At 37.2% G+C, this 12,994-nt stretch overlaps 2 protein-coding genes across 2 annotated transcripts; both read right to left on the reverse strand.

The window, feature by feature from the left end:
- Positions 1 to 4,124: 4,124 nt before the first annotated feature.
- Positions 4,125 to 7,389, reverse strand: LOC139122317 (antiviral innate immune response receptor RIG-I-like). The gene is made up of 5 exons (XM_070687713.1): positions 7,333 to 7,389; positions 7,030 to 7,240; positions 6,451 to 6,725; positions 4,942 to 5,104; positions 4,125 to 4,490 (listed from the first exon to the last, which is right to left on the reverse strand). Exons 1-5 carry the CDS (start codon positions 7,387 to 7,389, stop codon positions 4,270 to 4,272), a joined length of 927 nt encoding a protein of 308 aa, XP_070543814.1. The 3' UTR covers positions 4,125 to 4,269.
- On the reverse strand, positions 7,113 to 11,738 carry LOC139123074 (antiviral innate immune response receptor RIG-I-like). The gene is made up of 5 exons (XM_070689049.1): positions 11,424 to 11,738; positions 10,817 to 10,957; positions 9,078 to 9,434; positions 7,827 to 8,372; positions 7,113 to 7,245 (listed from the first exon to the last, which is right to left on the reverse strand). Exons 1-4 carry the CDS (start codon positions 11,569 to 11,571, stop codon positions 7,828 to 7,830), a joined length of 1,191 nt encoding a protein of 396 aa, XP_070545150.1. The 5' UTR covers positions 11,572 to 11,738; the 3' UTR covers positions 7,113 to 7,245; position 7,827.
- Between the last annotated feature and the right edge of the window lie 1,256 nt (positions 11,739 to 12,994).

Consider the following 12,994-nt stretch of genomic DNA (forward strand, 5'->3'; position numbering starts at 1 on the left):
CGGGTTGTCTTTGTGTCATTCAAAATGCTAAATAACTGTTCGTATTGTCAAACTATTGTTCAATGGTTTTACTGTGACTATACAATTTGTTAAACTGATTACACCAGCGTCATTCTGATTTTCTGAGCTTACTGTGTATATTATATTTTACAACTTATCTTTAAATGTATTTGAAGGTGACATATAAAGCAGTTAGATTTGGAAGGTTTCGGCACCAATGTTGTTCAATAATACTACTGTGGAATTTTAAACACCATTTTACCAACCTGAGTAAGCCCTTAAACGCATACAGAATTTATTTATCAGCTCTCGGCAAAAGACAATGCCTTAACTGATAAACGCCAAAAATGCTTTTGTTTATCTGATGTTTCAGTTAAAAATCGAACTACCAATGAAATTACGAGGACCGTTAGAGTATTTTTCTGGGAAAACAATTCGTAAAGAGCCATGGAAAGAATTCTCCATGTTGCCTTACTATTGTATCTCAACGTTGGCCTAACAGAAGTTTTAGTTATTACTTTTGGAGGGTTTGTGATGGAACTGTAGTTTGGTACTCACCGCGTGTTTAAATATTCTTTATTGACTCTCACTTAGCTAAGGAAACGCTGCATTGCATAAACTTAAGTATTTGCTTTCATGCCATGTCGTGGCCCGATGTTTGGACTAGGGGCTCTCGGCTCTCGGGTATGTAGCGTGCTCTTAGCTAGGTCTTTCACCATCCCACTACAAGACGCGAATCGTGGCCTATAGTTTTAGGCACTAATTCATGGCCAACTACCTTGTAAATTGATAACTCTATTTTCGAATTCATACGCTGTAAAGACATTTAATGGAAAAAATTATCTATTTCATCTTCATGTGTCTTGTTCTGGCGAATCACAGCACTGAATGGGCATATAGAGTATAGAACATTGTAACACACCTCATCCGCAGTCTGTGTTCTAATTCGCCAATTGACAGTCACGTGGGATGCGTTCTTTTTGTGCTGATCCACGTAAACGACGTCATCAGGCATCATTTGTCGGAACTGTTGCCTGCCAGGCATCAGTTCCGAAAAATGATGCCCGCTGACGTCAAAAAAACATTGGCGCATGCGCGAACTGGAATGTAAACAAAGATGCCGTCTGCGGACGAGCGAAACGATAGTCGAGAAATTTCTCGGTTTATCCTACTTTCTGAAGAAGAACTGAATGCTCTGGTTTCAAACAAGGACTCGAAACGAACGAAGACGATAATCAAAGGTGCATTGAACGTTTTGCAAAAGTATTGCGACCCTGTCGGCAAAAACTTTTTCTTGCTGAACCACTCCAACATATTACATCATATAGCTTACATGCGACAACTTTTGTGTATGGTACGTTCTTATGTATGACTACGGATGAGGTGTGTTACAAAACACATATTGACTGGCCATTAGGGCAACAGCATACGTCTTTAACCCCTCGGGCCTGTGAGTCACCCCCAAAAACAGACTGTTTCCCTCGGCCTACGGCCTCGGGAAACAGTCTGTTTTTGGGGGTGACTCACAGTCCCTCGGGTACAGACGTATGCTGTTGCCCTCATGGCCAGTCAATATGTATAGAACATACTGTACACGTTCAAGAGAGCTGTTCCCTCAGTTTATTATCCCGAAGGAACGCCCATGTGTGGTCATTGAGTTTTTCCAGATGTGCTTCATTGTAAGCGCGCTACATTCAACGTCCGACACTTCTCTACACCGGTGTCATTATTCCACCAGAATAACCGAAAACAACCTATAATATCATACAATAGACTCTGTAGTATTGCACTTGAATATTTTTATTAATGAGCTCGTCAAGTCCTCTACACTGATGGGATCAAAAGTGTCACTCTTTTTGTTGATGATACATCGCTAATTGAAGTTTATGCATCCGCCATCTTTACAAAGCTGACATACTGCCCGTGGTCACTTCACTGGGTACCTTTTTCAAAAACATAGTTCATAGAGCAGTTGTTCTAGGAATTAGTGTCGTTTTACGTCTGATATTTCGAGAAAAATGTTCAGTCGTGGGACATCACAATTACTTTTGACTGATATTGAAATGACGCCAACGACATTATGTGCGTTTTGGTACAAAATGGCTAGTACGGCGAAGTTATTTTGGCTTTTGTGGTACATTTAACGATGTGGCTTTGGACAAGACATTTTTGGATAAGATGATTTGAAAGACGTTGCTTTGCTATGAGGTGTCCGCGACCCAAATCTGAGATGTATCCATTCATCAAGGACAGACACCAAGCCGATGACAGAGGTCATGAACATGCAAATATACCATCCTAGGGCTTTTAACAAAATTAAAATCCGAGAAGAGTGTGAAAGCTGTTCGAATCTTAACTCCCTTCCTTTGCCCTTCCTCAAAGAGGGTTTGAATGAAATAGTAATAATTTGGGGCTCATTTAAGACCACCGATACATTACTGCAGCTGTAGGACATGTTGCTCATATTCTATTCGAATGCTTTGTTACATCAAGTGCCTTTTTATTCGCAGAAATTCTTAGCAGGAAGTATGGTGAATACAGTTGTTCAAGCAAAATTTTACACACGACAGTTCATGTTAGTTACTGCTGAAGTTTTTGGCACTTTGACACAAAACTAGCATTATAAATATAAAAAGCGACATATAAACAAAGAGAGATTGCATGACAGCGCTCAATTCGACTTCCCACGTGTATAACTCACAAAACTGCGTGCGATTCGACCATACTAGGATGGGCTAGTTTGCACACACTCGCTAGCTATGTACAATTTTGTACATCTTGACGCCATCTTCAATCATAATACACTAATAAATGCTCTATATATGATATAGCTCTGAGATCTGTCCATTCAATGGAAAAGACGGACGATCATGTGTATGCTAGGGTACTCGTGAGCATCGATCTGCTAAAGATTATCTGAATGAAAGGAACAGGGTATCAGAACATCTTGCTGGCAATATGTGCACCTACAATAAGCGGTGGAAATAACACTTATTTTTACACAGATACAACATGCATAGATCAAAGACAAAACCTAACCATGTAAGATGCTACACATCAAGTAATAGTTCTTCCTGAAACAATGCCAGATAGGAACTCTTGACGGGTATGATCCTTTAAGTTCAGTTATCATTCAAGGAGAACACATTAAAGCCAATTTCCACATCAATTTGCCGTTAATGACATGGATATAGGAAAAGTCGCCCTTTGATTTTGCATGCTTTTGTAATACTTACAAAAGATATAACTTTCCTCTTCTCCCCTAAATATATTTTTAAATGAGAATCATTAGCCTTGTAAAGATAACACCAAATAAAATGTGGAGTGTCCTTGTTGGGAAATGTCAAGGCAGCACGGATTACAATTCATTCGTCACTCAATATCCAAAGTCACAAACATATATTCTTTTTTCAATTGTTGAAAACAAGGGGAGTTTGGCAGGATTTACGGAGTAGGAGAGGAATTATTATTCTACAATAAGCATAAAGGTAATGAAAATTAATTTAGTGGAGCTGAAATCGGTGATAATATCGCAGGAAGAATTGCGATAGTTTGGTTGACCACGTCTACAGAAGCATCACGAACAGTACAACTGTATTTTTTAGATCATCATTTTTGCCTGCTTATTGGGGTCATGGGAAAAACATTTAATAGGTGACCGCTTTACTGGAAGGTGAAAGTTTACAGATTCATCATATTGACATTAAAGAAAGTAAATTTCTAATCATGGTTTACACTGGTAAAAACTTGATGTGCAAGTACAGATGTAAAACAAAGCATCGTTTCTATCACTTTTATGACTTGAAGCCATACAGAGCTTATTCTTTTCCTTTTGTTCTCCTTTCAAAACCGTTGAGGTGTAATACCCATAACGTAGATTTTGCCATAAGCGTATGTTTGGACCCTTTGATAAATGACACTTGGTAGCAACCTTACTGTTTGAAAAGCTCAACCAGATGCGAAATAAGTTCGTTCCATTTTTGATACACTCAGTGATTTACACATGGTCTCTCTAGAGAAAAACTTTTGGTAATTAATATCGGATAATAAGTCCCTCCAAGCGTGACCATGATTCCCGATTAATACGATTAGTTCTTGCTGGTTATTTTGCCATCCTTGTGAAAATATCATTAACCTGCTTTGACTTGATATGTGGCTCTATTTGATTATATCAAGATACCCTCGGTCAATGTTCACATAATGGCATTTCAACAAACTAGGTCGGGGGAAAGGCAAGCAAGTTCACTGCGCAGAAATTTCAGAGGATCCCTATAACTCGCTTGCTCTCTTCAATTGAATTCGTTCTTCATGGTCCCTTTCTTGTATTTTCTTGATTACACTGTTATATTCATGTTCCGACAATCTTCTGACCTCATCAACGGCCTTGCACATTATACTTTCAGGTAAGATGTTTGATTCTTCCAGCTTTGGGACACCAGTGTCGTTCCTTGCCAGCAGAATATTTTTGCCGTCAGGATCCTGATTCGTTCCTACCAAAGTAAGTAATATGACATTGTATGTTAGATTTCTCTCAAAAAAGATATACCTGATCATTCATCGACAGAAAACCTACTGTTGTGACAGTAATTTAAATTACTGATTTTCATGTATGCAAAACTAAATTTGGTCAGTTTATAAGTGTATGAATCTGGCATCAGTTTTAATTCCCAGCTCAAGACTTCCTGCAAAGCTTTCTGCTTGTATTACTAATATGATTATAATATAATTAACACTTTTAAGTGGTTCCTATAAGAAATTATATAAATGAATACAGTTATGTCGCACTTCAGAAATTATATTAATGGTGTCACGATCCGCTAATGTAAATGTCATGCAAAGGTAGCAGTCTGCGTTGGATTGTACCAGAATGTCAAAAAATTAATTTAACTGTATTAGCAAAATATTGACAAAATGATGTATAATAGGCCTTCATGAACCAACCTTCTTCTGGCAAAGTGACGTATTTCATCAGTTCCTCTTTATTTTCGACAACCATCGATATCATCTCAGCATCCAAGTTGGCACACATTTGTAATACATAATCACGGGCACTCGGATCAGTAGAGGCCTGGCATTCGCATAAGGACGATGTCAAACCAATTATCTGTGCAGGGAAAGTTTACGCATATATCAAAATAAATTCTTATTAGTATGTTTTCCTAAACGTATTTGGCTATGCATCCTACTGCGGCAAAGTAGCTTTTATTTCAATGCAACGCCACCAGTGTCCATTTATTCAAAGATTGACTTGTCAAAAATGTACTGTTGTGATTAATTACCTGTGGTCGTGGATCTTCTGGCTTTTCAATCTTCATATCACAGAACCTTCCCATTACTTTGTTGAACATCGACTCGCCCTGGTGATCCATCATTAACATTATAAAGAGAAGATTAATATTCCCAGTGTCGGGATATTATTCAGAGGATTAAGTGTCAATGTTGAAGATTACAACCGTACATTTAATCAAGCTGTGTCTACTTTAAGCTTTAAATAAGTTACATTAACAGACTTAACGATGTAGATGTTACTACAACTACTGCTGCTGCTGCCACTACTACTACTACTACTACTACTACTACTACTACTACTACTACTACTACTACTACTACTACTACTACTACTTCTACTACTACTTCTACTACTGATAATAATAAATACATAATAAATAAATAAATAAATAAATAAATAAATAAATAAAACATGAAAATAAAGCGAATGAAAATAGCTCCGATTTTCATAAAAAGATACTGTATAACGTAATATTGGAACACTAATATCAAAAAATTCCATCCATTTTGTGGAGAAATGTTACTATGGCAACCGTTTTAGCTGCCAAAGTTGCAATTTTCTTAAAAGATTGAAAATGAAAGTTGGATATTCATCAAACTTGCATCATAAATGTGTTTACTGTTTCTCAAGCAAATACGGCATCAATTTCGTGAACGTATGTTTCCATGGCAATGGTTCGTAAAACCAAAATTATATTTATATTGCATTCATGATTAGAGAAACTTGCATTTGCATCAAACTTATGGCATACATGTATTTGATGCTTGTGACTGTAAATATTGGATTCATCTTGTGATAACCTTTTTCTGTAGCAAAGGTTTCTGTCATAAAAATTAAAAATTTCTTCAGATGACACTATCAATGTTGAGCTTACACTTACAATGTATTTTTAATTTGCCAATCACTAATATGGTATCATTTTTATAATCATATATTTATATAAGAACCAATTTAGTCATCAAAGGTTACATTTTCGAGAGACAACAACATTGTGAATATTCATAAATCTCATACTGAGAAAGTATTTAAATGCAATGATTATAAGATTGGTATCTATTTTATGGTTTAGTGTTAATTTAAAATAACACAAATTTTGAAGTTCACGAATTCAACAATAACAAATAGTGTTTATATAATTTATCTAATATAGATCCATTCACCTGTGTGTGATGGCATTCATCGAATATCAACATGGTGAATACGGAGAGGGATTCGATGTCCCCGTCTTCCAGTGCATTCTCAAGTGTTTGTGCTGTCAATACGATGACGTTATATCCGGCTTCTACCACCTGATTCAATGAATACGTCAGCGTTTCTCCGGTAAGCTGAATAACTCGGTATTCCAATGGCTCGAGATAATGTTTGAATACACGTTCTTGTTGCTCGACCAATGGTCGTTCATTTACGAGAAACATTACTCTCCTTTGCCTCACACCTGTTCCAGTGTGAATAGAAACAATCAAACAAGAACAAAATCAAAAACAATCGGGAATAATATTTTGACAGTATAACGATACCATGGCGCAATACTGTATCACAATAATTGTGGGAAAAGCTGTACATATCATTGACATTAACGTCGTGCACGTAAGGTGATGTTTTACAATGGAATTAGGAAATGAGAAAAGGTAAAGTGTATATCATTAACAACCCTGGAAAGTAACATTTTAAACCTCTCTTGAAGATTTGGAAGTATTTTGTATTTACACGCAGCTTAATTTCAGCAATAGTTTATTCACCCATGAAACCTTCCTGTAGATGGTGTTTCATGATAGCAGCTGACATGATTGTCTTTCCACTTCCAATAGGGGCAAATAAAATAACATTTTTGCCATCTAAAGCTGGCGACACCAATTCCTCCTGGTAGGCACATAGGTTAATTTCCTGATCATAGGAGAGTTCATTGCCAACACAGTGTGCCTCGATAGCACCATCAGGACGATGAGATGTCTTTTCTGAAAACAAAGATGTGTAGAATTGGTTAAAAGAATTTTGATTTTTTAACATATAAATGGTACAACTGCCAGGTAGTGTTTACAAACCTGTTTGACGCCATTGATTACTTCTAGAAGCAGTTTCAAATATGTAAATATCGTCATGTTGATCAAAAGTCTCTGGCAAAGTTAGGCTTTCCCAAAATCTTTGCGTCTATTAATGCCTTAGTTGAATACACTGAGGAGAAATATGGAGCTCAGTCTTGATAAAAGTTTTGTGATTGCGTAATAGTGGATATATCAATAAGCTCATGTAGTGAGCATCTATATCCCGTTGTACAGCCATGTCTCTCAGAGCAGATAAATAAAAAGCTCACATGGCGAAGAAACGATACAGCTTGTGAAAGAGTGAGGTCAGTCCTAGATTTCTATTGAAACAAAAACGAGCGTTTAGTGAAACAAAGACGAGCGTTTAGTGGTCCATAAACTGATAATGAAGTGGAAATTCAGCGGAACAAGGTTTTATGTAATAAAAATAATTTTCATGAACAAGTTCCTTCTCAAAGCAACTTGCATTGAAAAGTAAGACGTAAACAAAGTACCTTAGTACTCTTTGTCGTATTTCTCTTCAAAAACATCAGCATCAGCTGCTTCTCGATCTACGTCTTCGCATGAAGTGTTGCTTTCATCAAGTTCTGGTGTGACCTTAACTTTCTCCGGCTGCTGTTCTACCTTCTCTGGTTGTTGATCTGAGCTTATGTTCTGTGCTGGAGATCTGTCCCAGGGTTTCTCATCAGCATCAACGCTAGTGGTGCCGAGATCAGCACTTTCACTGACTCGTGCCGTCTCTTCTCTCAGCGAGACATCTGACCCATTAGGTGCCGGTATGGCTGTCCCCGAAGGCACATTGTCTCCCAAAATCTTAGAAATGGGATCCACAAAACTTTTACGGAAAGTGTCTGGCCAAGTATATTGGGTAAGCGAGGCTGCGAATGCTTGTTTCGTCCATTGCATATCTTCATCAGACAGGGTGTGGTTAACGACTCTTTCAGCAACATTTGCGGCCTCAGGATTATCATGTAATAAGCGGTTAGAGTCAGTGCTGTTGTTTGCACCACCGTCATTGCTGAAAGTGTCCACGCCCTCTTCTGTAAATGAAAATTAGAATCATAATGATAGCAAAATCATTAAAAATCAAATTATGTAGATCTCCATCTGTCTTGTTTCATTTTATCGTTTTCCGTTTTCCGTTTGCATAATTTCCGATCGCCGAGAACCAGTCAATGTTTGATCGCAAAATTCATAAAATGCCGACGTATTGGATTCCTTCATCGGTAAAGGCACGATAGCGACGCTCTGGATTGTCATGCCGAGGATAGCAAGTCCTTAATTTTGAACTTCAGAACAAAGTAAACAATGATAGCTTCTATCAGAGCATTAGCTTAGGACCGATTAAAAACCTATTACATTGATCAATAATTCATATAAACATAAATATAAATATAAAATAAGTAATTTCTTTTCACTCAAGGGAACAATGATACACTTAATTTGACGGAAAAAGTACATCAAATGCATAATGCATATTTTTGTTCCTGAATGTAAGTTACTACTCTCGAATTAACGTCGACACTTCGATTTTTGAGAGTTGAATATTTGATAGCTGACAATCATGCAATGTTTATTAACAAGCAAAGGAGTACTATTTTATAGAATGTCTGATAGTTTGATTCGTTTTTTCCTATAAGCTTACTTATTGTGGATTTAACTTGTCATTGGAGAAACAAACTTTGGTCTCTGTAAAACACTCTCACTTTGGTCTTTGTTAAACGGTCTCAGAAAAATCATCCGACCTGCCTCTTGACAGACCATTTGTTCAGTGGTCTCTGGCTCGTGTAGGAGATTTGCTAGATCGTCTCTACCGACGTATCTCAATGCCTGAAGGAAATCTTTGAACCAATCTCCAGTCTTCTTCACCAGTCTGTCAAGCAAGGTCAAGACAGCACGGCGTGGACCGTAATTCCTTTGGTCGGCTTTGATCTGCTCCCTGTCATGGTCACTCAGGATTGATGTCAGCTCTGGTAGAATTTCTGCTGGATTAATCACCTCCAAATGTGGTGCAAATAATTCGACGTGCCTCTTGCAGTTTTCCAATTCGTCCATGCTATTTATACATGTGCCCTCAATAATTTCTGCGATATGTCCATTGTCTGTGAAGAAAAGGCGATTTGTTAAGGCTTATAAAAAATTGTCAACGACTTCCATTCGTCTTGTATCATGGTATAGTATGTTTAATGTACATAGCAGGTCCAAATTGTATGACAAATCAAAGAAGTTGAAAGAATGTAGTTACGTCATAACATATTTTAAGTTTGGATACTGTTTTGTAATTTAACAACACAAATATTGTCTGTGGTTGAATGTCATCAAAATTGAATGAACTTTCACAATGTTCGTACAGAAAAGTTTTTATTAATGACCAATCTAGGAGATAGAAGGTGGAATTATGATTCACTCATATCAGTTTAATCATGCACATTAATAAAAAATGAGAGTGATCACATGACATTTGCTCTCGTCAACTAACTTTTTCTTTTCAAAAATGTCTTCCCGGCATCTCCTATGTGATCATAAGCATATGCATAATCACACTTTAAGGAATAGAAACTAAAAAATACGCTATTTTACTTAAACAGCTTTACAAAATTTTTGAATCACTTGTTTAGAAGCACAAAACCAAATGCTTTTCATGTATAGTTTATTATGTACTTGGGTGGAAATCATTGTAGAAATTTCAAGTCAGTCTGACTTCGATACAGCTGAAAACATTTAAGGAATATCAAAAATGTCTGACAACAATGTGCGGCCCGGGAAGAAACATATCGCATGTAAAGAGATATCGTACCATAACAATACGATTCTACTCTTGAGCCGGTAGGTTTTACCATACACAATGATTTGGTCATTGTGCCAATCGTAACAATCATCTTGTCGATGTGAAAATGCATCGGCAATGAACTGAAGCATTTCTCTTGTACATGATATACACGTGATATATGAAAACGAATGAAATATATTCTATAGAACATAAGGGAATCAAAGTAGTCTTTTGTTTATTTATTTATTTATTTATTTATTTATTTATTTATTTATTAAGCCAAACCAAAGGGCATAAAGTCATCAGAAAGCAATTTACAAAATTTTTGGAGCTATAATTTTCAAAATACAGTAAACATCATACTTTCAGCCGCAGTATTGCTGAGATACATAAAAGCATGTCAAAGGTCATCAAAGGCCATCCCAAAAGTTGGGTCAAACAATGGTGCCATACAGGTCAATAATCAACAAAAACCAACGATGTAGTTCTTGTAGTTGTAGGGACAGCTAAACCACAACAGAGTTTTGATTCTAGAAACTATGCTAGAAGAAATACGAACGAAATCAATGTGGAATAAAAAATGTCTTTACAAAGAGCCAATTATATCTTAGGTAAGAAAAACGCAAAATGATTCTGCACAGCTTTAGGGGCTTCAATTGTTACAAGAATGGGCCAATTCTGAATAAGGAATCTGGTAACTTATCCAACACCTACCTGAACTACGCAGGGCATCCATGAAGATCCTAAACCAGTCTGGATACTCATCGGACTTGGTCAGTGCACCCTCTTCCAGGCTATGAACAGCTGCGCGCCGGCCTCTTTGCTTTTCTACATCGGCTATATGTGACATCTCCTCTGTGGAAGTTTATTTGTGTGTTTGTGTATGAGAGAGATACACACAGAGATAAAGAGTGATAGGGAGAGAATGAATTTATCATGTAAAGTCGAAGGCATAAGTAGAACATACCGGTAGAATAAACACGATGCAAACACAGAAAATAATCTGTCGGGGCAATTTTTTTAAATTCGTCATTTGTGGCTTAAATAACGCTAATTGTAGCCAGGGCATATTTGATTTGAGCCTGGCTGATTACCCTGTAAATTGATTTGTGGATTTTGTCGGCCTTCTCCATGCCATAAGAACTGAACGTACCCTTAACTTCGTCAATTTCACTTTCGATTCACTTTCGATTCCTCCTATTAATTGGATCACAATGGCGTATTAAATCATCGGTACCAAACCCGTAGACGCCTAAACTCTTTGAAATACGCGACATACTAGCACATGGTTTGGTGAATGGAAAAGTGAATGAAGACTTACCGAGCGAAAACATCTGTGTCAAGTGACAAAGCATAGTGTTCGTTACAAGGCGAACATGCAATAATGGCTCAAAGGCCAGCAGAACAGCTCGCTGTTGTTCGGTTCCAAACGTCGTATCGGTTAATGCCTTTGCACCATAATCGCTCATGGTCGTCAGGAATAATCGGGTTAACAATACAGAGTGTTTAGTATTCAACAAAGCAAACTAATTAAGTATAGTATAGCTACTGTAAATAACACAGATCGGGTAAGATCACTGAACATTTAGCTTAAACGTAAACCAAAATTAATGCCCGGTAAACGACTTGTGCAATTCACTGCTAGGGAATTCCCCGAAGATATGAATGTCAGCCATTGGTTAGATCTCATCATGTGATCTATTTGTTTAATATAATGTTGTTTTGCAATGGAAGTCCACATTAGCTGACAAACTGATATGCTCTAAAACGGCCGGAATATCCCACTCTCAAAATCGGGACAAGATTTCAAAACTATCAGTGAAATCGCAATGACAGTATCACAGGTTTTTGCAGTGTCCAGCACTAGTATATTACCCATGAGACTATTTGTTCATAATAAATATGCGTTTCCCTCCTAGGATTGGCCGTCTAGTCTGCAGTCCGATAAACGTTCATGGTTAATCTGCTTCGCATAGAGAGTATAGAAAATACTTGAAAGTGGCCAACTACCTATATTGAACGACTACAAACCAAAACGTTTTAGTTTTCAGCAGAATTTAGTCATCGCTCGGGAACAGCTCTGTAGGTCCTTTTGCAATGTTGTGCAGCGGTCCATATGAGTATGCTATGGTTCAAATTGGTGCTGCATGCACAATGTACTGAAACGCGAAACAACAGACTAACGTTACTTTTCACTTAGCATGTCTCTGGCGAACGCGCAGTTCTTACGGCAGGGCCGTATGTATTTACTTCGATCACATAGCCAAATTTGGCCAGTGCAAAATTGATCCGACGACGGCACCGGCCCAAGGTTTGAATTTAGTTTCATTCTAACTATATTTCATTATTAATATCAAGGAAATATCGGTAGTTCAGGTGAGTCTGGGAATTGTATGATACCCTTATGTGTATTATATCCATGATGTTTTGCTGACGCATTAGTCTTTCGTAATTACTCTCAGAATACATTGTACCAGTTTGATTTTGCTGAATATAGTATATAGTCATGTAATGATTGATGGTTTATCCCCACATAAACTAGTTAAGTGGTATTCGAAAGAAGCAAATGGGGTTTTGGATTTTGATTTTAATCAAATCATTACAACTTCAGATAATTGTGAAGCAGCATTACGACATTTCAGTTGTATGAGTTTACCGTTCAAATGTTTTGACTTGCAAAATCATCACAATTTTAAGGGATAACATATGCACAATCTAAGATACGAAGGGTAGCTCTCCCTCCCCTCGTTATTTGATCCAAATCAGTACCATTTTTATAAATTTCTTTTGAACTCGTTCAAATTCGTAATTGTCGATGCATGATTGTTGGTGTGAAGACCACACTACTGAACAGTACCCCAGTATACTCCTATCAAGAGAAATGTAAATAAT

The sequence above is a fragment of the Ptychodera flava genome, chromosome 22 (genome assembly GCF_041260155.1).
Source record: "Ptychodera flava strain L36383 chromosome 22, AS_Pfla_20210202, whole genome shotgun sequence".
Classification (NCBI taxonomy): domain Eukaryota; kingdom Metazoa; phylum Hemichordata; class Enteropneusta; family Ptychoderidae; genus Ptychodera; species Ptychodera flava.

Bases quoted from the DNA above. Each gene is read 5' to 3' on its own strand.
- LOC139123074 (XM_070689049.1), bottom strand. From the start codon at position 11,571: ATGAGCGATTATGGTGCAAAGGCATTAACCGATACGACGTTTGGAACC. The intron at 10,958-11,423 runs GTAAGTCTTCAT...AAACTTCCACAG, and splicing joins GACACAGATGTTTTCGCTCG to AGGAGATGTCACATATAGCC. The intron at 8,373-9,077 runs GTCGGATGATTT...TTTCATTTACAG, and splicing joins AATGGTCTGTCAAGAGGCAG to AAGAGGGCGTGGACACTTTC.
- LOC139122317 (XM_070687713.1), bottom strand. From the start codon at position 7,389: ATGACGATATTTACATATTTGAAACTGCTTCTAGAAGTAATCAATGGC. The intron at 7,241-7,332 runs GTTTGTAAACAC...TTTTCAGAAAAG, and splicing joins TAATCAATGGCGTCAAACAG to ACATCTCATCGTCCTGATGG. The intron at 4,491-4,941 runs GTTGGTTCATGA...TTACTTTGGTAG, and splicing joins CGTCACTTTGCCAGAAGAAG to GAACGAATCAGGATCCTGAC.